A 27,200-nucleotide genomic window follows, 5' to 3' on the forward strand; every position below is an offset into this window, starting at 1 on the left:
GTTCATATATTATGCAATTCAGTGGTTCTCAAAATGTGGTTCATAGGCCAATGTTAGTCCAAAGAGAACTGGCTGGTTGCATTGTTTCCAGCTGTTATTTAGGACACTCAGGCTGTGAATACCTTTAAGCAAGAATGAACCAGCTTAGCTGCCTCAGGTCACTGCTATATAAAAGGAAGTGAGAAAACAAGAGCCTCTCTCCGGGACCAAAGCTACTAGCTGGAAAAGAATTTCCTGGGGAGCAGAAGGAAAAGAAAACTGGTGGTGGCAGCATGTAGAGGGCACCAAAAATAAGAGCACCAGGAAAGCATCTGGAAAGTGAAAAGGAAGAGGAGCAGACAGCAAAACAGCATATGCAGAGGGAAAGAAGAAAAATAATGTAACCAGCAAAAAAAGCACTAGGGAAGAAATATAGCCATGTAAAAAGAAGATCACATAATTGTTTTCCTTAATGACAAAATCTGTATTGGCACATAAGAATTAAAAGGAAAATATTTTAATTATTATTTTCAGATATATTCAAGCATGATTTGCTAAGAAATAACATTTGTTTCCCCTTTGCATTTAGTCAAGTTCCATCTATACAGAGTACCCCAGCACTGATGCTCAAAGTGAAAACAAAATTCAACAACTTTGTAACAGCTTCCTTCATATGTCACTTGAAATTTCCATTAGACTTCCAAAAAGTTAAAGCATGGAAGAAAACCCACAGAACTTCCTGTGAAGCTGGTGCTATTTCTAAAGCATTAGCCATGAAGAACTATGTGGGCAGTCTACTTCAGTAAGTGCCAAAAACTTTCTATGCAGACTGCCTACCACAGATTCATGTACTTTCTTGTCATATTTTTCAGAAACAGCAGTGTTCCAAAGGGACCCAGTTCAGTTTATTATAGTAGGATTTATAACAGGTGACTTATACAGGTCTGAACAGACTCCTGCAATATTTCAAGGGGAAAGCCACTATGACCTTTTTTGATTGAACACCTCAAGAACTACTGCTCAACAGGTAAAGGTACTTTTCTTTCACACTTGAGATATTTCTGCCTGCTTCAACTGTCATTCCTTTTCACAGGTTATAACTCAAAAGCTTTACTTGAAGTTTCTTAATATCATAATTATCTCATTACACACATTCATTAGAATGATGGGCTTCAAGAAAAATATATTGGTTTGTTGTTGGCTTTTTTTTTCCAGAAGTAAAAAACTGGAGTAAAATACTTGACTGCAAAAATAATTTGAGATACACAGAAAAGATTTTCCATAAAAGTAGGAAAACTGTATCTCTAACTGATAAAACCAAAGTGAATGCTGTAGATGACCAAAATCTAATATTCATTCAAAAATGCAATGTTTTGTAAATTGGAGCTTTTTAAAGGTCAAAATCTAACATAAAAAGCCCATATATCAACTTGGCTAACTCTACTTCCTCTGTTCTGAAACAAGAACAGTATTGGTGGCATCATCACTATTCCCACTGTTAGAAGGATTCAAGGAATCAATACAGTGTTGCACTGGATGGACTCACAACTACTCCCCTGTACTCCCAGTGTTTATGGCAAGTTGCATAAAAAACCCCTCCAAACAAATGAAAAAAGGAAGTAAAGCCACTATTAGGCATAAAATTGTACAGCACTTTTAGTGTTATGTTTTCTAATAAGTCAGCTCTCAACAAGCCCCTCCTTTTTCTGACAGTACTAGTTTTTATGGTTTGGGGCATGGGAGACATACCTTTTTGAGATGTCCTAATCGAAGCTTGAAAATTTCTTCCTGTTCATGATACTCTGCTAGAGTCAAACTGAAAAAACAAACCAAACATGTAATTAATCATTTTATATGATGACAAACAAAACAACGGCATTCTTACTTACATACTACAGTAAAAACAGTATCTTATGTTAATTATTTACTACCACGATACTAGGAGTGTATTTTTGAATCATCTGAACATCTTGGTTTGTAATTTCAGGATCAAAACATACTCGGAGAATGCCTCTGTCTCTGGTATTCTGGAATATTAACTGCCTCTCCCACTGCACCATTTCTGTTCTCTCAGATTGCCTCTTAGATTAGCTGGATGCATACTGAATCATATCACCATCCCAGCATTTTAGCTGATGCTACTCCACAGCTTGGTTCTCAAATCTTAATGAACCAAAGGATAGAGATCCAGAAACCAACTAGACAAGACTGATAACACTGGATTTTTGAGCTGTGATTTAAAGAACACACTGCAAACCCACACATTCCAAGTTCATTAACACTGCATTTTGCATGAGACCACAAATTCAGTTTGGAATCAGAATGCGACTCTTCTTCTTGGTCTCTTTTTATCTCCCTTTGAAAAAAGATTCCTGGCTACAATTAATTCAGCAGTGTCTGTAGACTTGCTAGGACACAAAGTCAGTTATCATTCAGAAGATCTAGACTGTTCATATGGATTAGTAACTAAGAAACCCATGAAGCGTATGCAGTGCCTGTCTGACAAACGAACAAAAAAGACATGGGAGACAAACCACCAAAGAAAAGAAACCAAAGAAAAGAAACCAAAGAGACTTCAAGTTCCAGAAAAGAAACCATACGCATAGGATGAAGGGAAGGAAGGGATGGGGAAGGAGAAAGAGGTATGGCTTCATTGAAAGGATTCATACAAATCCCTACTAACAAAATTAAACACTTTGTTGTTTTGCCTAGATCCTTTATTTCTTGCATGATGTAGAACTAAAACTAATAGCATAATACATTTTCACAATGTTCATTTAGGGAGTTAAATTATCAACTGGAAGGCAAGGTATACAAAGTGTTTAGAGGGCTATACATTTTATATCTCAAGTCTAAAGAATGAGAGTGCCTTGAGAATCACCAGTAGTTTCCCCAAAGGTGAGGGATACCAATTCAAATTTCTCTCACAGCAAATGCCAACTTTGACAAAATTTGCAGAATTCTAATTAACCGTAAGACTTCTTTCTCCCTCTTAAATTTGGATGAAGTTCACCATACTTTCTGGAATTCTAAACTCTGTATTAATTTGGTGGCAAAAGCTGTTAGTAAAAGGAGTGGATCTTTTGAGGATAAAACCTGCTTGTTCTGAAGCTTTCATAGAGCCCTTTCCTATTCCTGATTTCATAAATACTGAATTTTGCTGCCCCTTTCCTGACTTGGCCAGGACAGAAGATTTAATTGATCAGATATTCTCCATTAATATTACTGATATTGCTGGATTCTTTTTGACTACAGCATCTAAATTTCCAAGAAACAGCTTCACAAGACTAATTATTTCATCAACCTTCTGCTCTGTAATGTATAGAAGTCTTTCAGATCAGGTGACAAAAGCACCCATCACCACACTGTCAGTATCTGCAAAGGAAGCAAACATTTCTTTTAAAAAGCATCCTGCAGTTACCCTGCATCTTTTTTTCCTACTAGAATAAAAAGCAGCCTTGTAGTCCCGTCAGCAAACATCCCCAAACACTCTGAAGGCATCAGAGTGAGAAAATTTGCCTCTCCAAGAAAGGCAAAAGGTCCCTTAGTACCAGATTTTGGAACCAAATAGTTACACTCTTTTCCTGGTTTCCCCTCAGGGGTCGGTGCTGGGACCAGTGCTGTTTAATATTTTCATCAACGACCTGGATGAGGGAACTGAATGTACCCTCAGCAAGTTCGCTGACGACACTAAACTGGGAAGAGTGGCTGACACACCAGAAGGCTGTGTTGCCATTCAGTGAGACCTGGATAGGCTGGGGGGTTGGGCAGGGAGAAACTTGATGAAATTCAACAAGGGCAAGTGTAGAGTCTTGCATCTGGGGAGGAACAACCCCATGTACCAGTACAGGTTGGGGGCTGACCTGCTGGAAAGTAGTGAACGGGAAAGGGACCTGGGGGTCCTGGCCAAGAAGGCCAATGGCATCCTAGGGTGCATTAGAAAGCGTGTGGTTAGTAGGTCAAGAGAGGTTCTCCTCTCCCTCTACTCTGCCTTGGTGAGGCCGCATCTGGAATATTGTGTCCAGTTCTGGGCCCCTCAGTTCAAGAAGGACAGGGAATTGCTTGAAAGAGTCCAGCGCAGAGCCACAAAGATGATTACGGGAGTGGAACATCAGCCTTATGAGGAGAGACTGAGGGAGCTGGGTCTCTTTAGCTTGGAGGAGACTGAGGGGTGACCTCATCAATGTTTACAAATATGTAAAGGGTGAGTGTCAGGATGATGGAGCTAGGCTTTTCTCAGTGATGTCCAGTGATAGGACAAGGGGTAATGGGTGTAAACTGGAGCATAAGAGGTTCCATGTGAACATCGGGAAAAACTTCTTTACTGTGAGAGTGACAGAGCACTGGAACAGGTTACCCAGGGGGGCTGTGGAGTCTCCTACGTTGGAGATATTCAAGGCCCGGCTGGACAAGTTCCCGTGTGATGTACTCTAGGTTACCCTGCTCTTGCAGGGGGGTTGGACTAGATGATCTTTTGAGGTCCCTTCCAACCCTTGGGATTCTGTGATTCTGTGAGAATTTACGCCACATCTTAAAAGAGGCGGCATTAAAGCAAATATGAAATGGGGTGTCTCAATTGTGAGGTGGGCTAATGCCAACCTTATGAAGTTTAATCATGCCAAGTGCAAGGTCCTACACCTGGGTCGGAGCAATCCCAGGCACAGATACAGGTTGAGCAAAGAAGAGATTCAGAGCAGCCCTGCAGAGAAGGACTTGGGGGTGTTGGTTGATGAGAAAATGAACACGAGCCAGTTTCAGTGTGCGCTCGCAGCCCAGAAAGCCAACCACATCCTGGGCTGCATCAAAAGGAGTGTGACCAGCAGGTCGAAGGAGGTGATCCTGCCCCTCTACGCTGCTCTCGTGAGACCTCACTTGGAGTACTGTGTGCAGTTCTGGTGTCCTCAACATAAAAAGGACATGGAACTGTTGGAACAAGTCCAGAGGAGGGCCACGAGGATGATCAGGGGACTGGAGCACCTCCCGTATGGAGACAGGCTGAGAAAGTTGGGGCTGTTCAGCCTCCAGAAGAGAAGGCTGCGTGGAGACCTCATAGCAGCCTTCCAGTATCTGAAGGGGGCCTACAAGGATGCTGGGAATGGACTCTTCATCAGGGACTGTAGTGACAGGACAAGGGGTAACGGATTCAAACTTAAACAGGGGAAGTTTAGATTGGATATAAGGAAGAAATTCTTTACTGTGAAGGTGGTGAGGCACTGGAAAGTGTTGCCCAGGGAGGTTGTGAATGCTCCATCCTTGGCGGTGTTCAAGGCCAGGTTGGACAGAGTCTTGGGTGACACGGTTTAGTGTGAGGTGTCCCTGCCCATGGCAGGGGGGTTGGAACTAGATGATCTTAAGGTCCTTTTTCCAACCCTAACTATTCTACGTTTCTATGATTCTAATACCTAGGAAAGCTGGCAATGCACTCCTTGTACAGTCCAAACAACAGCAAGAAACCCAAGAAAGCAATGTTGTAATTCCTGCTGTAATACTTCTGCTAGACCTATCGAAGAGAATATCAAGACCGTACTACGCAACACACAGCAGCATCCCTGTCACTTTTTCAATACTTCTACTCAAACAGTGAGGTACTCTAACATGGATTAAGTTCTCAGTTAAAAGGCAAAGGACCAATGCCAATGTATATGAGTTTGAATATTATTCTTTCCAGATTCTTGTCTGCGGTATAAATTACAGGCTTCTGAATTTCCAGAAATGCAGGTAGTAATGTTTGTCTTTCTTAAGAAGAAAAGTATTTAGGTGGCTTAACAAAGCTGAACCACAAGTAAAAGACACTGAATACAAAGTTTATGATATGACCTTCTAGAACTTTCAATGAATACTGAGAACCCTAAAACCAAGGCTCCCTTAAAAAAACTAATGTAATAAAGAAAATGTGGTCCTTTTAATAAAATCTCAGTTATCTACACAGAATCATGACAAAGTGCCTAGACAGCTTTAGCAGGTCCTGCCTTCCAAAAAGTTCTTAAATAGCCCCCTTAAGCACAGAGCACAACATAGAGGTCATATTGAAAACATTAAGATGAGAAGTCACTCTTTCCATGTTTCCATGCTATATCCCAATAAATGACTGTTTTCCATTTTCTATTTCCATTCAAATCTAACTCTATTAGAGGCACAGCATGATTCACAGCAATTTGAAACTGTTGTTACTGACCACCACACTTTGGAGAAGGCATATAAAATGCTGAACTGCAGACACAGTCACTTTGGATTTTGTTTGTTTACTTATGAAAAACAAAACTTTATTCCCTCATATTCAGAAACATTTACTCTTTTTAGGTGTTTACTGCTTTTTATCTATAAATATACTATGCTTCATATGCCTGTTATTAAAACAGCACACAACAATCAGCAGTAAAACAGCAACACTGTGCATGCTGTCTGTGTTCTGGCCAAGGGCCACCACCCCACTGCACCCACATTGGATGAACACATCCAGCCTAGAGACTGCTTACCATCAGCCCATCGCTTCCCACTTGCACCTTCCTACACCTTTTGCAGAACAGTGGCAAGCTGCAGGCACCTTTTGAGAACAGAAGTCACCTATCAGACCATCCTTTCTCACAGAAGGGGTTGTTCCTTCATCACCTGAGACACACAGGTCTCAGATGTAGAGGAAGAAAGGTTGAGGAGCACAGGTGGGGGACACTGGACAGAAACAAGCTGCTGCCAATGAACCAAGTGAACTTTAGTTGGATAGCCAGGCTTGAGGCTAACCTGAGGAGCACCAGGAAAGAAAGGCAGCTGTGAGTAGGTTGCATGAATTAATCTGGTAACAATCTGGTCCTGATTATGATCTTTTCTGCTCAAAATTACAGTGCAATAAATGCTGTATTTTAACTGTCTACAGCCAAACAAGCTACCATACACACGCAATGGATTCCTAAAATTCACCAAGAAGCACTGGACATACTCTCTGCATGCAGTGTAATTTTCCAGTGACATGTAGGGCCACAGTGTGCCACCTCTACTTGTCATTGAAAGGCCAGCTTTCCTGGCCTGAAACGCTCTTTTTTTTTTTTAATTAGCAAAAATAGGCCTTTCAGTTTTTTAACAATGTTAAAGCCAAATTGCAAAGGCCTTGACATATTACGCATGGGTAGACATAATCAATCTTCTTTGCACTTCTTCCTTACATGTTCAGACAAAACCTTCTCTATATCAGGGACTGGAGCAACAGGAAAAGGGGGAATGGGTTTAAACAGAGAAAGTTCAGGTTAGATGAAAGGAAGAAGTTCTTTATTGTGAGGGTGGTGAGGCACTGGAACAGGTTACCCAAAGAACTGATAAATGCTCCATCCCTGGCAGGGCTCAAAGGCCAGGCTGGACAGAGCCTTGGGCAACACCGTCTAGTGTGAGGTGTCCTTGCCCATGGCAGGGGGGGTTGGAACTAAATGATCTTAAGGTCCTTTCCAACCCAAACCATTCTATGATTCTATGATCAAAACACTCTTACTACAGGGCACAGACAAAACAAAACAAACAACCCAACAAAACAGCCTTCAGCTCCCTGGTTTTCATGACGATCAAGCCTGGCACATTTACAACCATCTCTCCTCCCTCCTTTCCCCAGTTGAAAAATCATCATGGATACGCAAGCGCAGCAGAATATGGCCATGCCTCCAAACAATCATACACACATCCAATATAAGTTTTTTGCTACAATCTCTGATGCGCCCCTTTCTTGGCCTCTTGGTCCAGCCTTATTCTCACTCTAGTTCCTCGAATTTCTGCAAGGACAGGCTGACACTGACCAAGACAAAGCCTTCCATGAGGTCTTTTCACCCATTGTTTCCATGTTTGCCTTAGAAAGAGACTGCCTCAGGAAAGGAGCAATTTGCTTGCCCTGTAAAGCCCAGACACATTGTTGGCACTTCAGCCTGAAAAAGTTTCTCAAAATATTTTTATTTGTTCCATACAGAACAGAATGCTCCCTCTAAATGATGCATTTGTTCAGCTACAGTAGCAAACTCTGCCACCTCCCTCTGCTCCCCTATTCCAAATTGCACGTAGGGACAAGGAAAGGATACCTGCAGACTCCAATAGAGGAACTGGGACGTAGAGGTGACTGTGAAGTGAATACAAGTGACATGGCTGAAGCTGCACAGAAAGGACTATACCCACCTAAACTAAATAAAACATTGCTCCTAGAAATAATTGTCTAGTGAAATAAGAGCTGCTTCTAAAAAGCAAGGACTAGCATTACAATCTCTCAAGTCTCCAAAGAATTTGGAATACAGCTCTCAAACAGGTTTTTCCAGGGCTAAGGCAGTAACCTCTATTTCAAATAAATGTGTAGGTTTGGGTGTTTTTTTTTGTTTTGTGGGTTTTTTGTTTGGTTGGTTTTGGGGGGGAGGTGTTGTTTTGTTTTTTTTTTTTCTTTAAATATATTTCAATTTATTTCTTTCATGTAAGCCTAATAAAATTACTCTGCTCAGTAGGAAAGAGATCTCTCAAAACCAAAACTACTTTTTAGTTTTGGTTTGGGCCACAAAAAGGGAAAGAATTATGGAAAACCAGGACAATGTTTAGACTCATCTGTTGCATGTTATTTAAACTCCAAACCCACCATTCACTCACAGGACACTGGCAGATGGCCACTTTTATACTAATAACTTTAGTGCAAATATTTTGCTTTTAAATTCCTACCACAGACCATAGTATATTCAGCAAAACTACAACAATGCTCTTATTAAGAATGCCTCAGGCAATACCTTCAATCCATTTCACCTGTTTTCAGAAAGGGCTTCAATAATATTGCTTGTTAAAAAGCTACAGATCATTTTGTCTTGTCAATACCCGCAGCTGGAGACATTTCCTAAGACAAACAATGCAGTAGCAGAGACACGTGTTGCTAACAACTCCTAGCAAGTTGTTTATTTCAAAAAGATCTGCCTAATCGCTTGCATATACGTTGTACTAATTTACTGCTGGTTTAGTTCATCAATTTCAAGCAGCTCTGCATTTCCCCATGCCTTATATAAACAGAACCTTTTCCATTTGGCTCTACTAATTAAGATGATTACTTTCAAAGTAACACAGAACAGTGATAAGCACAATGTAATAGGAGGGATGAAAAATTTTCTCTAAAATGGAAGTGCACAATTATTGTTTTACGAAAATACACAAGACGAATCATCACATACTACTATACAAAACTGCAATGAACCCTAAATACAAACATTTAAAAAACCCTTCCAAGTAAAGGCCCAAGAGCATGATACAGCTAAATGATTCTGTGATCTCAGACACATCAGAGACCTTCTCAAAGATCTGAAACAAAACTTATGAGCTTATCACTTAAGCAAACAATCTCTATCTAGATTATATAATGTTCAAATTAGGAAGATTAAAGGAAAACCAGCTTTGATTCAGTAACAGCTTACATTTATGCTAGCATTAGATACAAAAGGGCAATTCTGATTGCTCTCATGGCAGCTCCATAAGCAGCAAGCATTTTCGTGTGCCACTTAACATGGAACTGGTTAAGCCAAATTTTTTAGTAATTTGGAAATTATTTAAAACTGCCCAACACCAGAAAATATTCAGAGGTCTATTATCAGGAATTAAACTTGTCCTACTTAACAATTACAACATGTCTTCTGCATTTTTTTCCCAAACGCATATTTTATCATCTCCTAAAGCAGCAATGAGATTATGGAAATTTAACATGAATGAAAACATGGCCAAAGGCTGGCAAATTAAAAATTCTGTAATTTTTCAGGTCTTTCCACTACTTAAATGTTACTTTTAATAAGAGGTATTGCATTCAAACAAAAAGGTATTTTTAACATGACAGCAATCTTTACCATATTATTCAGAAGTACTAATGTAGGCACTAAGTACTACTAAAGAATCAATTTGAGTGATGACTCTTCAGCTCTCTACCAAAATACACAAGTAACACTAATCCGGATTTGCTTACATCGCCAGCCTTACTACAGTATTTTAATGATATTTTTGTCACAGCCAATTTCACAATGAGAACTTTAAGAACGATGCATTATGCAAAACATATGCAGCTGTCCTCAAACTGATTGTCCAAATATATTTACTTTGCAGATCTAACCAGAGTAATTTATTTAACGGCCATCCCCAGAGGTATAAATTACCTCCACAAGTAAAAGGTGACAGATGACTGTGTTCAACACGTTAGCCTACTTCTGCAAAGTTACACAGATTAATTTGTCAGTCTTTTTAACCCTAGTTATTTATTTTTCATTTAAGCTGACTAGGAACAGACACGCTATCAGCTGCAGCCTCTTCGCATCACAGACAATAACTAGTATCTCCAAGTAGCAACTTCTTAAAATACTCAAATGTCAAGAACACATCTGTCTGTGCCTTGAATTATGCCATTTCTGTCTGCAGGAAAAAAAAAAACCACTTGAAAAAATGAAGAATTCTTTGATAGCTCTCAATTTTTATGTTTAAATGGCAAAAAAAAAAAAAAAAACCAACATTGTCAATATGTGAGATGGGATCAGTAACTTCTGACAGTTGCTCTCAAGATCTAGCATTCAGAAGGGGAAAAGAAAGTTCTTTTCCATTTGTTTGTAGACACATGAAGGCTGAAAAAAGCTTTCCTTGTCAGCTAAAGCCTCTTATATGAAAAATGAAATGATCTCTAACTAAAGGACAGACTCCTAAACCAATGTGGATCAAGGAATGTTCAATAGGTATCAATGACACTGCAAGAGTAGGAAACCATAATAAGGACTTTCTTAGATCAGGAAAACAAAACACATTGCATAAACACAGAATGGGCCTTTCTCTGATGACTTTACCAAAAATAAATTGGGTGATTGTATGACATCTTCATAGGCAGTGGTGTAAATTTCCCTAACATCAGCAAGTCCTCAGTGAGAATATAGCTGCTGAATATACTGAGTGTCTTTTTATGCTGTTATTTGAATAGAACTCACACAGACAATATCTGAGAATTTATGTAAAAGACTGATTGAAATGTTAAACTTACAGCTGTGGTAAATTGGGTCTAACAAAGGGATCGTTTTCTGCCCCATTCACAGCTTTATTTTTCCTCTGCTTGGGTTCAGAATTGGCAGATGGTGCCTGAGAATTATTTGTAGTTGGAGGTTTTCGCTTGGCCAGGAGCTTTCTTTGCCTTTCAATGTCTTCCCTTTGTTGATTCACCCATTCTTGCTGCCTGTAAACCCCCAAAAAAGCTTTATTAAAGTTTCATCATTTTGCACTTTTTAAAGAACTACCTTTTTAACTGATAAACCATAAAGAAATTTATAGAACATTTAGTGCACATGTGAAAATATTTTCAAGGAAAACAAACATCAATGCTCTTCATGAGGTGGAAAAATTTTGCTAAAGTTTCGGCACAATTTACTTTTGAAATGTGGTGTTGGTTTTTTTTGTTGTTGTTGGGGGTTATTCTGTTTTTAAGTGTTACACATGATTTCTGTATTAGAAAAACCAAAAGTATCTGAGCTGGTAGATATCTCCTTTTATACCATCAAAAGAAATGTAACACAGCATACTTGATTTTTAGGCCAAATACTTAATTTGATCTGATCAATCCCAAATAAATCATCATCTTGGTGGTATGGTAAAAAATTACAGCTCTAATGCAAAACAGGTATACAGACAGTTTTTAAGACTCTTAAAACAACAAAAACCAATGCCCTAGGCAATCACATAATGCTAAGACTATGCAATGCCCTTCAAAAACTAAAATCTTGGTGGCTCGTTTTTATATTTTTATATATATCTATATACACACACACATATCTATATACATCTCCAAAGACTGAATCAGACTTGTTACCAAAGAACACCTTTTGAGGCCTTGCTAAATTATTTCACCATGATCTCAATGCTCTCCTAGAGCCTTTTTCCTTGGCCCCATCTCTGCTGAAATGCCTGTTGCAGCAGCTCTTTTCCAGGTGGCTGCTCTTCTACATTCACTTGCACTAGACCATACCTGAGGCTGCCAGATTTGTCACTCCTCTTTCATGGCACTGAGGAGCAGGATGCCTGAAAAAGCTGCTAGAGTGATGGATGCATAGGCAACACCTATGTGACCAGTGAGAACTTCATAGACCTCATCCACCCCAATGATCACCAGTGATACAGTTAGCTGCCTGAAAAACCACCAATTTAGTTTTATAGCTCTTTCTACCAGCTCAGCAGAATAATCATGTGCTGCACGTTTAGTACATTCATGCTTTTCTAAGGATAGTTAAAAATCGAGTGAAACAAAGCTGTCTTTCAAGGGAACCCATCTTAGTACTCCCTAGTTCTGCACTGTATTCTCAGTCTGCAAAAGGCAAAGCAAAATACAATGTATGAAAAGCCACTCCAATCCTAGAATCTTAGTAGTAAAAAAAATCCACTAGAGGGAACTAACAATTAGTGAGAATCTTAAGAAAACAGAATGGACTAACTTCACAAGATTTTGAAATGCAAAGCCATCTGTCCACTGTTCAGTAAATGAAGCACCATGACGAACTGTTGTAAAATGCCCCAGGCGTAATCTGTCTTGCATGCTCTTCTCTCTGCTTGCCAGCTTTTCCTGTGTGCTCTAAGGAAACAACAAAAAGAAAATTCATATGTGGTAATACAAAGTGTTCAAAAAGTCAGTAAAACACTTTTTCTTCTTCCTCTCAAGCAAGTTTCTAAGGGTGGGATAAAAGGAGAGTAGATAAAAATACCTTTTATTACTTTATTTAATTCATTCTCATTTCTGTAGAACTTCTAAAGTTGGCAGTTGTCAGAACTGGTACCAATGATGATTTGTGCACAAAAAAAATAATCTGAGTTTAACTCAGTTTTTCTATAAAGTTCGCTGTTCTTTATAATTAACAAAGTATTTTACTTGTAAGTACAGCAAAACAGCTAGAGCATCAGCACTGTACATTAAAATTATGTCTGTACATGTCTATTATACTAATTGAGCCTGATTAGGTATCAGAAAGACTGCACTTAAGCATACTTAACCTGGAAACTGCCTTGACAGAGCACCTATGTTACCACCTGTACCAAACTGAGTTCAGGAACCTCTATGTAGAAATGCACTGCAGGTAGACTTAACCTGCAGTAACAGAAGCAGATGCCCTTCCCAGAACCAGTCACTAATACCACAAACATCCTTGGGATGTAATAAATAACTGAGTCTGCCTAGTCTGCTTCAGCACAAGAAGAGGGAGCACTAAGAGCACTGCTGATGGACAGAAGCTTCTTTAACTGTTACAAACACCTGATTATTTATAAATGTCTATGGCTCAAAATTACACACTAACAAAAAGAAAGGAAAAAGTGAGAAGGAACTGAAGTGAGAATTGAGGATCTTTGTGAAAACAGATTTCTAGACTGAAAAGGACACTTGTATGACTTTTCATGAAATATGGCCTACTGTACTAGCAGTTAGTGTTAGCGAAGAGACCTGGCTGCTTACATTAAACTTTTTTGTATCCTAATTTTAATAAACTGATTTTTCCTTCACTTTTTGTTATTTTTTTATTTTGAAGAAAAGGGAGTGAAACAAACATCCTTACCTTCTAAGAAATCGGTGCTGGCTTAAATATAACTGGCATTAGACTTGGAATAAACATTTATTTCACAGGAGTATGAACTAAATGGTCACCTTCATTTGCTTGTTTCCATTAATTCAGAGCTAACATAGCATTTAATCATTGTACGTGAAAAATTATCTCAGCCACTTAAGTGTCTCTCAAAGAGATTTTATCTGTTTCCTCTCTACAACAAATTACATTTAGAATTTTTTTCATCCACTGTAATCTTATTCTGACATGTTGTCCAGATAATTTGCCACATGCTAAATTCTTATATTTTTTGCATTCTTAGATCTGAATTACTTGGGGAAAACCCTTCTTAAATTAAAAGAGGCCCATTTTCCACAACCTGAAAAAGGCTCAATATTTTATTCTGCCTATTTAGGCTTATAAAAACACTTATTGCCAGATAGAGACCGTGCACACGAAGTTTCCGAATCAGAAACTAATGTGAAGAAGAGAAAATGAAGGAATCATGATGGAGTTCTGCAGCACCCTCAGTTTTTAATCAAAGATTTTAAAAGCAGTAAACTTACCTTTTCAATAAGAAGCTTCTTGCTCATTGAAATACATTTGTTTAATCTTTCTTTATATTTTTCAAGTAGTTTTTGTTGTTCATCTATTTGTCTTCTAAGATCACAGTTAGCCTAACAAATATATACGAAATACAAAAAGATATATGGAAAAACTATTTTTTTTTAAATCGGCTATCATAGAAAATAAACATATTTACCTTCACATGACTGAAGGAACACGCATAAACATAATTTCCTATACATAAAATCAATATACATGCAAAAATCTCATTTCACAGATCTATCCCAACTTGCAGAAGGACGCCTCGCTTCCTTTTTTATTTCCTTTACACTGAGCTGCAGTCTGTATCACAGAGCATTCAACATACAGATAATATGTAAAAGCATTGTACTGATCACATTTCTAGTCCTCCACTGTTAAACTGAAAGTTTAATTTTAGCTCTGGATCCTTTACATCTGACTGCTGAAGTCATACGAAATCCTAACTTTTAAAAAGGAAACAAGAAGTTCACAATGATAGAAGTTTCAATTATCTGAGTAGGAAGTTTAACAAGTTCCCTACATTCCAATTATATTTAAATTATTACCTTAAAAAGCACAGCAATATTATTTTGTTTAAAACGAACTGATTTATTTTTTTTTTTAAGGTTAGGCTTGTCTATCCCATACTGTTGAACATGTGCTAGAAAAACCTACATGTACAGGTTAATATGTGTGTACTTGTTTACTCATTAGCACTAAGTAGAGTACAAGTTGTGAATAGTGTTTTTTATTTCATATTTCTGTGTATCACCTCTCTAACACTTCTTTCAAGCACAAGCATTGATTTTTCTTTCTGTCCCACTGATAACTGCTATTCACAATTAGGACAATGAAAACACCACCTGTTTTGTGAAATTATATTATGAACTTAAGGAATTAATCAACTGCCTTCAAAACAGCAGCAGTTTTCTTCATACCTTCAGAAAGTCTGTAAAAATATTTAATCATTAACAAGCTGTAGCACAGAAGCATTAAAAAAAAAAAAAAGCCCTTATGCATTTCATTTCACAGACTTCTTGGATTTTCAGGAAAAAAACCAAGCAAACCAAACAAACCCCAACCCAAAATTAAAAACTTATTTCACCTTTTAATTTAGGTAACTCAAGGGTGATTTTTAAATCCAAGGTTATTCAAACATTTAAAACATTTGCCTCAGATTGGCTGGCTGTTGTTCTGAATAAGTATCTTTACCCCATGTCTAACACTTACCCTGAGTAAGTCATCTATACGACCTTCTTTCTTTTCCAAGTCTTGATTTTTATTACTTTCTAGTGCAGCTAATTTCAGCATTGTGAGATCAGTCTAAAAAGAACATTTTGAAATATTTATCCTTTCCTTTAACAATTACAGCATTATTTTTCTCATGTTTGTTATGCAGAGAAATAAACTGCTTTAAAACATTCAACAAGACCAGCACATCTTATTTTCATGTGTTTTGAAAGTGACATAGATGGCTCTTAATCAAAACTGCTTTCCCTCTTCATGAGTATGACTGTGAACTGTCAAGACAAACCACTAACGGTGTTAAAAGATTTCACCACTAATGGAAAAGTTATTGCTCACAAAAAAGCATATAAAACAGGGCACGAATGTAAATGTCAGCTAATTGCTTTAAATTCTCTCTATTTGGTCAACATGTGAGGTAGACTTTTCTGACTAACTTGTGAAAGATAGACCAGATCATGTCTTAAATGACAGAGAGGATAAAACAGTTGCTTTTGGCTTTTAAAACTCATGACAGAACTATATCTTGATCATTCTGATAAGCAACTCATTTTTCTTCTTCAATGTCATACTTTAAATGCAATATGACAACAGCAGCTGTCATTTCAAATACTGCCTGAAAGAGCAGCCTCCACTTCTAAAATCACACAACGCTTGAGTAAGAGCCTACCAATGACATGGTCATCTAACTATTCGTGGAGCGCAACACTGGCAGCAGAGCAAGCGCAGAATACAAAACTAATCAGAGAGATTTAAATTATGAGCTGCTGAACTTAACAGAGAAATGCTTTGGTGGACTGTAAAAAGCAAAGCTTTTGAAAGCCTTTAAGAGTTCAGAAGAAGTTGACAAATGTTTTTTCCCCACAGTCTGAAGTGATACAGGACAGCTCTACTCAAACATAGTTACCTGAGTAATTTTAAAAGATAACTGCTTTGGTTGTGTGATAGGGTGGTCCCCAAAAGCTAATGAAGTAGGAGAAGGACTATTCTGTCGAACCTGGAATATATGAAAACAAAGTATTTTAGATACAATTGTAATAATTATGAACACAGCCTTGTTTACAGCTCGTGGCAGGAAAATCAGATACAGAAATAAGGTATCCTTATTAAAGAAAATACTACTTGGAGTACTGCACAGAGAGCTATCACTATGTTGTAATACATCACTTGTAGTTTAGAAAGGATGCAATATATTCTCTGAGAAAACTAAGGATTGTCACTTTTGGGAAACAGATTGAAAGATTTAAGACAACACAAGACTAACATAAGGTGATGTCAGACTTACACAGACTTATTTTACTGATTCTAAGCTTTCACAACTCAAAAATAATGCAAGCTATTTTTGGAGTGATTATTTTCCATGGGAGAACCACAAAGGGGAAGCTAGTGTTGATGAGAACACAAATCCTGTTAATGAAACTTTCTAAAATCCACCAGTTTGTGTGAACAAGACGGTCTTCAAGCCAAATTCTACATTCTGTATTACACTCCATCCTGCTAGCAAGAATAAGAAGATGCCTTAAGTTGAAAGTATATGGAACAAAAGCTGAGGTCTACCAGCAGAGAAAACAAATCCCTTCTGTAACTGGCAGAATCTGTTTGGCAATTTAGAATCACATGTGGATATGCATAACACTGCAATTGTGCATATGAGGAAGAAAAACTAATTAGCATGAAAAGCAAAGAGAAGTTTAAAAGGATACAGGCAAATCAGGTGCCAATTACTAAAAAACTTACAATTTATCAAAACCTGAGCTTTTAAAGTCTCAAGTTAGGGGTCCAGTTTATTCATAAGTAACAAAAATCCTCCCCTTTGTATGAAGTTTCTAAATAGGTATCATTAAAACATTTTAACATTTATTCAACATTTTATACAATTACTTTGAATTTAAAAATGATGTTTTAGAAAGAAAGTCTTGGCATTAACAGAAAATTTAAGTTTTAATATTTAATTTGATCCTTTTTTTCCCCTGTTGAAATAATGAACATCTTCCCAGATTCCTTACTTTCAGAACTCTTCCCTTGAATATAATTATTTTCAATTATGCTACTTTTAGAGTACAAAAGTTTCTCCAGCAGTTATGAAGTTCACAAACTTACAGAAGAAGGAGCGGAATGTGAATTCTGAGGAGATCGGATTGCAGGAGGTACGCCTCGCACTGGACTAGAGCCGTTTCCACCTTGGTACTGTAGAGAAGATGGGGCCCTCCAATTAGTCAATCTTATTATCAAAATACATTAAACATCTATTGAATGATACGGCTCACGTGTACACAAGATTTGTAAATCAGATTGTACTACTTTAGTAGTGTAGTATCTGGCTATTTAAAGAAAAGCATGAAAGAAAATGTTTTTTGTATTTTAGCTCAGGTTGCACCAAGAGACAGTGCATTTCTACTTTAATGTTTAATACTCGCAAACATACATAAAGAAAAAAAAGTATTCTCTCAAGAGGCCTGTCCATTGCAAACAGAAATCCTTTTAACATAAAAAAAGTGCTAAAAGTACATTTTAAAGCTCAAGTGAGTTTTACAAACACACAAAAGCCTTACCTCAAAATAGTCGCTAATCTTGTGACCACGTCCCCCAATATTCTTTCCTGAAAAAAATATGTTAATGCATGTTAGAATTGATTAAATAAATTACTTATAGATGTGTCTTACATTTTTACCTATATAGTAATTATGGCAAGTCTTACCACTTGTTAGTTGGTTTTCTTTGACGTGTTACTATTTGATCTCCTTATGTAGATAATTAAGCAATTTCCCACAACAAAGATATTTGCGTATTCCATTAATTGAGGAATCAGAAATTAAGTCACACTTCAATTCCTAAACCAGATTAGCGCAGACTTAACAGTAAGCTTGGACCTCTTCTAGATAACAGGAAACTCATCTCTCATCCTACAGATCAAACCTTTAGCTTCAAGTCCTTTCCCTTTTTAAGTACTATCTCAAAGTTCATTAACTTCCAAAATACCAAATTATCCAAGTTTACCAACATTATATGATCCAGGTGAGTCACTGTGCCCAGATGTCCAGCCCAAGTGCCAGTAACAGTGAAGGCATGGAGGATGACAGGTATTTATATTCCCCCCAACCTCATCATGAATTGATTAACTCTCAGGGTTAACTTGGGAGATAAATAGAGCAGAATGAGAGAGTAGAATTTCTTTTATCTTAATCAGTATTGAGACTTGAGGAGCATCAATGTGAATTAATCTTTTTTGAATGTGAGGACCTGACCTATACGTGGCATTCCAGAGACTACATCAATGCTTTTACCCAGTGGCCTAAATTCTTTCATCTATTTGGCCCTAAGATGACTGATAAATCGTAACGCTGTATTTGCCTGTTGTATAGGTCAGACTACTTCTTAGGAGATACAGACTATTGTTCAAAGCTTTTTCCTTTATAGAAAAAAATTGTTTTGATGAATTAAATCATTACACATAGGTCCAAAAAAGTAACTTTGGACTATTAGGAAAGATTTCGAAACACTTCCGTTGTTTCAGCTGTAAAGAATTCTTTCTAGTCCAGTATGCTGGCACTGCTGCTTTGTGTCACTAAGAAATATCATGAAGAAACAGAAATATTTGGCAGCCCATTTTGTGTCAAGACTTTTAATAGAAATATTTAGGTAAACAATTCAAACGCCCAGAACAGCACACACCTGACTCCTCCCGGAGTTGCCCAGTTAGTGTTCATATTGCCAGTTCTTTACCTACCCTGTAATTCTGCATTTCTGTCTTCACACTTAATTCTCGCACATCACTTCATCAAATTAAAATTTGCTTTCACCCAGATAAATGAAGACTGCATTCCCTTTTAGTATAGAAAAATCTATTCTATATCATGTTACAGAACTCCACACTGAAGAAATATATAAAAATATTTTGGCACAGCCAATTACTTCCCAATTACCTCTGTGTTGTAAATGATACTTTTATGGCTTATTTTGCATATCACAAAGTCAAAATCCTAGGTATGCAATATAAAAGAGAGATCTCTTGAAAAAAAGAACAATAGTGGTATTAGCTGTGCTTCCACTGTACTGTATGTACCACTCCAATATGCTGCAGTTTCCTAGGCTAGCTCCTTGAGAATACCACTATGCAGATTATTCAGTTTCACTGCGGCTGACAGTAAAATAGCAATTATAAGACATTATTATAATGTCTATGACAGAAAGTTCCTAAAATTTCTATCATCTCTAATTTCAACTTTCATTGGTAGCAGGAAGGATAAGCTTCTAGAACAATGGCAGTAGGAAATTTCATTCAAGTTCTTCAAACAAAGGAGGTCTCTGAAGCAACACTTAAAAAGAAATTAATTTTAGTCAAACTACATAATTCTTCTACTAATAGCATGTTGCATCATGAAGACTTCCAGATATGGAGCCCATTGATACATATCTGAAGTGACATTTCCTAGATCTGTTAGAAACCAAAAAAAGCTAATACAGATGTTATCAAAACTATTTCCTCTCCTCTTTTGATGAATTTTTTCTTTTGAGGTTAAATTTACACCATTCCTTACCCAAAAGTCATATCAAAGAGAGAATTGACAGAAACTATGCTTTGTAAATATGAAAACAGAAATCAATCTCATCCTGATTTCCCCAACCCTTTAGACAACTACCCTGTACAATAATCCATAGAAAAGAAAGAATAAGATTAGATTTTTAAATATACCTGAAAAACAAGCAATCAGTTATTATAATCCACAATTCCCTTTCCCCCTTACCTCATTTACTGAAAAGAAATACAAACCACAAAGATTTTGGATGAGAAGAGCTACTACAGTTCTTAAAAGGTGTACTGAGTTGCATCATAGCTGCAAGTTGCACATGTATTAGTGCACAATTCTTAAAGGTAATCATCAGCCCAGTTCAGGTTTTACTTGCCCATGCCTTCTAGTGACAAATGAGGGCAGAGGGGAGAGGATACGTAATTCAACTTCCAAAACCCTAAAATACATTGACTAAATACATGTAGTAACTATTTAATTAATTTAGATTTTAGTTTACCTTGGCTGCTTTCACTCTGAGTGTCTGCTTTTCTTTTTCTTCCTCTGGAAGGTTCTGACTGTTTCTTCTCTGGAGTCTACAAGCAACAAAAAGAACATGATCCAACAGCAGCTCTATTTATTTATTTTATTGCTATATTATTGTGAAATAAATGTAAATCCTCATTTATAAAGCGAGATTTCACAATTCAGCAGGGATGTAATTTCAGATCATCCTTGAAGCAGATAATATGATCCTTGGTCAATCAGATAAATACAAGCTAGAAAAGATACTTAAGAAAGTGAGAAATAATTCTTAAGTAATTTCCCAGAGGCAATTCTACATATTAATTGTTAAGTAATTCTACCTTTTCATCCATTCTGGGGTTTAAGAACACCCAATTTGGTTTCACCACAGCTACATTTTACCAATATCTTTGTATCTTTGTTTCTGGGTGTTTTAAAGCTCAATACGTAGGGAAATAAGCTGATTCATGATAACGGTGTTTTCTACATTTCGTCATGCTGTAAAAACAAAGTTCTAGTGCTTTGATAGGAAGCCAATAATGTTATGCATTTTCACAAGTGCAGGAGTCATGTCCAAACTAAAATAAACTGCAGACAGATTTCTAGAATCTGCTTAGGATTAAAAAAAAAAAAAAAAAGGCAATTTCTCAAAATTATATTTCCAATTATTATTTCCAAGTATCCACTTGGAAAGTCTCGCCATCTCCACTGCCTTATATTTGTATCTCAAGAAGGTCAAAAAATAGCATCAGTGATAAGTGAAAAAATCCAGATCTGTGAAGTTTTTAATCCAGAAATATTATATATAATTGCCTAAAAACTACAGTCTGCATGTACAACACAGATAACAAGAAAGGGCTGTGATCAGAAGCATCGCTAAATTATATTTGCTTTCCCTTGATCTGAGGATTCAAACCACTTGTCTCTCCAGTGTAAGTTAAATTCTACAAGCTGCTTTGGTTCAAGGAAAAGATACTGCAGCTGTGTGCGTATTCAGCCTCTAAGCAGCCTCATAACAGAAACTGGTGAAAGCACGGAAGCCATTATACGTACTCTGTTCTACAATCAAGAAATCAATGATCCCTAATATTTTTGACTAAATTTGAAATCAGTGATAAGATGCTTAACTTTTTTTTTTGATATCATCATTTTATTATTTCGCTGTATTTGTCACTTTGCACTCAAAGTACCCTTTCTCAACACAGCAAATGATACCAAAAATCAAATTTCAACCCATCCCTAAAGGCATTTCAAGTTATGTTTCAGTTTCCAAATCTTCATGTGGATACTCTCAAATATAATTTTACTAATAATATCCTAAAATATTTATTTTGGCAAAGAACTACTTTAAGTTACCAGTGATCCATAGAAAATTATCAGTCTATAAAAGAACAGTCAGGACAGAAAGGTCTTTCTTATTTATACCATGTCTTTTTTTTAGAAGTTTTAGCTCTGTGGATAGCTTCGTAAAAATATTTTTGGAAGTTTCGCAATTGTAGCTGTTGCATTTCAGGCTGCAACTGAAATTCAAATTAAATACATTGTATCTTAAATAAACTCTTCCAACCAAAATCTGCACCTTTTACAGTTTGCTTTTTACATTAACAAACTGTACAACACAGACTTCTGGAAATGACCTTATCCTCAGACTGCATAATTCTAAAAGCAGAAAGCATAGCTTAGAAATATTACTTTAATTACTTGCAATTACTGCCAGGTAAACAAGTGACATCAAGCTATCTTTCCACAAAAATAAATTGAAACTATTTAACCTAACATTTTCATGTTATTTTGTTTTCCAGCTTTCAATTCTGCAGTTATCATTCTACTGTAGTCAGTTTTGCCTACTATACCAAGCAAAAAAACTGTTTAAAAGCCAATTAATGACTAAACATTTAAGATTTCCCTCACCAAAAATAGTTTTGAACTGCAGTGACTGATGTCTTGTATTTAAAAAAAGATATTTAAAAAGGTTAATAGTTTTAAAACTGAAGCTCAAGTAACTCATAAGTGTCTATTTCCTTAAGCTCTTCTGATTTCTTTCAGTGTTTAATTTAACCTTCCAAACTAAAAAGTATCAGCACACTAATCAGGTCAGTAAGGAGGTTATCCAACAAGGTCACGTTCACCTTTTCCAATTACAAAATTCACATGGTAATGTACAGCTTACATCACTAGAATATGTTCTCCAAAATGTCTTCTAATGAATGAAATCATATGAATTACAAGAAACTGAAGACTAATGGGGCTGAAGCGTATCCTGAAAAATGAAGACTGAAGCTGCTTTCAGTTACTTTAGAAGGATTTACATATAGCCAAGATTTAGATTAAAACAGCACTACTTCACAAGCAAGACAACTAGTTTTGAAGTTATCCAAAATTAGATTGCAAAGCTACGTTAGTTACTCACACCTTGGCCCACTACCACAGCCCCATAGATCAAGGTCTTGATCCTAGTTTACCTTTCAATTTGAATGTGCTTCCCTGAGTCCTCTCTTCACATTTACAGTTTTAAATCTTGGCTTCCCACATTCTCTTTTATAAAATAAATGTTTCTAAGAACCAATTCTCAAATAGTTAATCCTCTTTAAAAAAACCCCACCTAAGGTAAGTATTTTTAATGTATTTTATGTATAGTTACATATTTTCCACCATTATTGTAGAACTGGTAACAACATAACTCAGGAATTTAATTTTGTGGAGGAAAAAAGAAATTAATGTGTAATAAAATACATTGGTTTTCCTCTTAAAACTTAAGTCTACAGTATGATTGTTATTATTTTGTTGTTAGTATTTTTTGTATGCATAATGAATGAGTTGACAGTTTTCCACAATTATTTTCTTATAAATCCTACCCCCCCCCGGCTTCACAACTACAGCAAATAAATGCAGCAGCACTGTTTTCCTCTGCAATGCATTATAAATTCTAATTAGATCAAAACTTTAGTTACTTCTGAAATGACATTTATGAGCATTCTGTATTATTGGGAACCACAGCAACTAAACAGCAACTACTAGAGAGCAGAGTGAAACATTTATATAACTAATCAAACTGGACAAACCAAGCTGTCCTCCTTTACATAATTCATTATCTATGGGGAACAGAAAACACTAGTTATAAACAAATAATGTATTTGTAACCAAAACAGGGAAGAGTAATCTACTTAATGAGGGATGGTGAGGACAGCCAGAATATCAGAAGACTACTAGAAACACTTGTTCACAACCCAAGGAAGCCAATTTAAGATTTATCTTCACTACAAATAGCTAATATACACTCAAATTAAGACCTATGTCCCACAGCAATAAAGCATTTAATAAAATAAAGCATTTAATAAAATAAAAATAAAGTATACCTTTAAAAAGAAACTGAAATATAGGTCTGGATATTAATATCAAACATCCAGCTCACAATGCTGAACTGAATTCAGAATAAAGCCTGGTTGAAGATATTTTGCAGATCAAGGTTTACCTCTGTGAAGTATCTCAACTAAAACTATTACACAGATAAGTTGCCCCTCTTCATACATCCATCAGACAGAACAAGAGAGGTGTATTTCCTACAAACCCATGTGCAAAAAGTAAGAAAAGGAAAAATTCACACCAGAAACAAAAAGGGTGTGTATGTTGTATGTGTGAAGCCTGCCTTGTTTTGAAAACTGTGAGACTTTTTCTTTTAATGTGTTGCTTAGTGATGAAAGCACAGAACGGTGACATGGATGTACCATTACAATTTGATCAGAAACTGACATTCTTGCTAGAAATTAATTTCAATTATTCCGAGATGTGCATTTCTTCTTTTTTCTCCCAAAATTTATTGTGATAAAACAGTTCTCTGCTTCCCATACGTGTCTTTGTATTTCTACGCTACCATCCACAAGAGGAATTCCCTATTATGATGAAACCTTCATTGTCACAGCATTAAAAAACCCAACAAACAACAAAAAAACCCCAAAACCTTGACCAGCACCACCCCCCTCAAAAAAATCTCACAACTAGTTTGCAATATTGAGAACTAAAGTGTGCTTTTATGAGATTACAGTATATAAGTACTAACCAGATACTATTTTAAGAACAAAACTGTAAAAACTTATTAACATGTTTGGTATTACAACTGCATTTGAAGTGACAACTGACAACTTCTGAACATGGGTGAAGAAATCGTATTTCATTGTTCAATGTCATTAACAGAAAATGAAGAAAAAAAAAAACATCTTTCAGAAAACAGAAGACATCTGAAGCACAGAGCAATGGAGCACTGGAAATCTACGTGTGCAGGGACTTTTCTAAGAAAAAGTCTACTTCTATTTTAGAATCCAAATTGTAGAACATTTAAAAAGAAAATAAACCCAACTATCCCTACTCAGAAGCACTGCTTGAGGTTAAAACACCAAAGATAGGCATCGAACTGTCAAACTTACATGCCTTGGAAAAACCTTGCCTCCGTATCTCATTTATACAACCGTAAAATAATATTTTTCTACACCAAAAAAGTTATTACACATAAAGTCAGTGTTCTGAGATCACTTGACTACTCACAGACATGTTATTCTGTCAAGTAATTGCAATAATGCACTGTAACCTTCAGGCTACTGCAGCACATTTCCATTACCACTCTACACCAGAACTGCCTTACTGCAACACTAGGGAAAGTATTTCTAGGAAAAGCCACAAAGAAAAGCAACAGGCAGACTCTTTAGGTTAAGAAAATAGTCTATATACAATTGAAAGGAAAATCCAGCTGAGAAAGACAAAGGAAAAAAAACCATAGTAGAGCCTTTTTCAAAGAGAAAAACATGAAATCACACAATTCTTTGTAAGATATTGGTATTAGGAATAAGCTAAATTCACTTGCTAGTCAGCCCAGTGTAAAAGCAAATATCAGACAGTGTGTCATACTGACTAAGTGAATGAACAATTAGGCCCCCAAATAAAGCTTTAACATGTGAAAATAACGTTGAAAACACATTCCAAACAACATTCCCTCTGGCATGACACATGCTCAAACACAGGTCTAGCCTTGGCTAAAAATGCGCTCCTGATTACAATGGGTATAATCTTATTGATGCAACCTGTGACGTGCACAGGCAAAATTGTCAAGGACTCACTGATTCCAAAACAGGTGAATTTTAAGAGCTGCCATTAGAGTACCTATATTAATGCTGGTCACTAAGAGGCAAATCTTCTGCTCCAGGGAAATCTTCACTCTTCACATTAAAGCCTAATAACAGTATGAATCCTTTTTTGGATTCTGAAGTGGTACTAGGTAAGAGAACACACAGTGACAACTGCAGCTTTTACAAATGCAGATGATAGCTACTGGCTGCACTTAGAGTAAATCCGTATTTTTTAAGAAAACATAGCAAACTAGTTTCTAGAGTATTTTCAAAGATGCAGCAAATGACTAAGTGAACTTTATCTGTGCTGATAAAAATCTTGTTACTTACTAAACAAAAGACAGCAAACTGTCCAAAAAAACTCTCCAAAAGCTGTATGTATCATTACAACATGACTAAGTGGATAATAAAGAAGCAGAAGCACCTAGTTTCCTGACCAAAAAATCAAAAGAAACTTTTATGAAGTAATTTCTCCTCCTCCGAGAGATGGTTATCTTTTAGTAGTGTATGCTTTTTCTTATCTAGCTGCATATTTTGAATTTTACTTTAAAAGCTTCTATATACAATAAAGTGGAATATAAAATTATTACTTGCAGCACTAAAATTCTTCAGTAATAAAAAATGGCCCCCATATACTTACCTCTGATTCTTTATCACTTAAAGATCCCAAGCTTCCAAAACTGTGGTTTGAACTTTCGTTATTTGTTGAAGCCTGCCAAGACAAATAAAATATGGAATATTTAATGCAGATTTACAGAGCAGCTAATCCACTAACATTATTCATAGTTATAACAAGTAACAGTAATAAACTGTCATGCTTACAAGAGAAAAATAATCATCTATTAACTATAGAACATTTGGGACTTGCAAGGAGGATGAAGAGTTTGACAGGTGGATGTTTTGACAGGGCACAGCAAATTCTGTATTTCAATTGCTTTTAAGCCAAGTAAAACCCCAGGAACAGTCACAACCACTTCAGTCTTATTTGGGAATAGCAAAACATCCAATGAAAAATCCTACCAAATGATTCCACAGAACAAGCTTAAAAAGCCAATACTGCTGAAGGTGCTGGAGACTACGAAAAAAAATCATTTTTCATCGTTTTCCGAAGAAAAAGAGGGTTTAATTTCCTCCAAGACAGATAGTAGGCTGCTGCAAAGATTTACGTTTTTTTAAATCCATTCAATAACAGAAAATAAATGTTGACAATATTCTTCTACATTCTTTAAACAAATAATTTCCCCTAAAGTAATAAATTTAGACTGGAGGAAAGGGGAGAAGAAACTGTGGAATAGTCTCAAGTCACATTACTTCTAAATTAGAAATTTTCTAATGCTGAGATCTTTTGAACACAGAATGGCAACAAGGACATTTTACTGAAAGAGTCTGTTCCACGTTCATATAACAAAAATGCCAACATCAGTTGAGCTTCTTTTTATTAAAAGAAAACCAAAAACCTTATGTGACTGGATTATTCTCCTCCATATAGGAAGGCAGAGCAAATACTCTGAAGTGAAACAACTACTTCCAAGGCAAATACTCAGCTTGCTTCAAAGCATTACATTCTACCTCTGCATCAGTTTGCAAGACAATACTAACGTGTGACACCTTCTGAACAACTAGACCATCTCTGAACTGAAATTTCTGGAGAAATGTTAACTAAACCCACAAAATTTCTTCATGTGTTCTTCCCCACAGGCAGT

At 36.5% G+C, this 27,200-nt stretch overlaps 1 protein-coding gene across 3 annotated transcripts in view; it reads right to left on the reverse strand.

Annotated features, from left to right (window-relative positions):
- The window catches only part of TLK1 (tousled like kinase 1), a 70,889-nt gene that overhangs the window by 15,121 nt on the left and 28,568 nt on the right, over positions 1–27,200 (reverse strand). For 2 of the 3 annotated variants that reach the window (XM_080622135.1, XM_080622133.1), the window contains exons 3-12: positions 26,138–26,209; positions 20,376–20,451; positions 17,900–17,946; positions 17,448–17,534; positions 16,255–16,344; positions 15,333–15,425; positions 14,081–14,191; positions 12,417–12,553; positions 10,979–11,167; positions 1,729–1,795 (exon numbers count right to left, since the gene is read on the reverse strand). In XM_080622135.1, the coding sequence (XP_080478261.1) occupies positions 1,729–1,795; positions 10,979–11,167; positions 12,417–12,553; positions 14,081–14,191; positions 15,333–15,425; positions 16,255–16,344; positions 17,448–17,534; positions 17,900–17,946; positions 20,376–20,451; positions 26,138–26,209 (969 nt within the window). The remainder of the gene's footprint in view (positions 1–1,728; positions 1,796–10,978; positions 11,168–12,416; positions 12,554–14,080; positions 14,192–15,332; positions 15,426–16,254; positions 16,345–17,447; positions 17,535–17,899; positions 17,947–20,375; positions 20,452–26,137; positions 26,210–27,200) is intronic. The other variant, XM_080622134.1, reaches the window with a different exon arrangement.

Source organism: Psittacula echo (genome assembly GCF_963264785.1).
Source record: "Psittacula echo genome assembly, chromosome: 6".
Lineage (NCBI taxonomy): Eukaryota > Metazoa > Chordata > Aves > Psittaciformes > Psittacidae > Psittacula > Psittacula echo.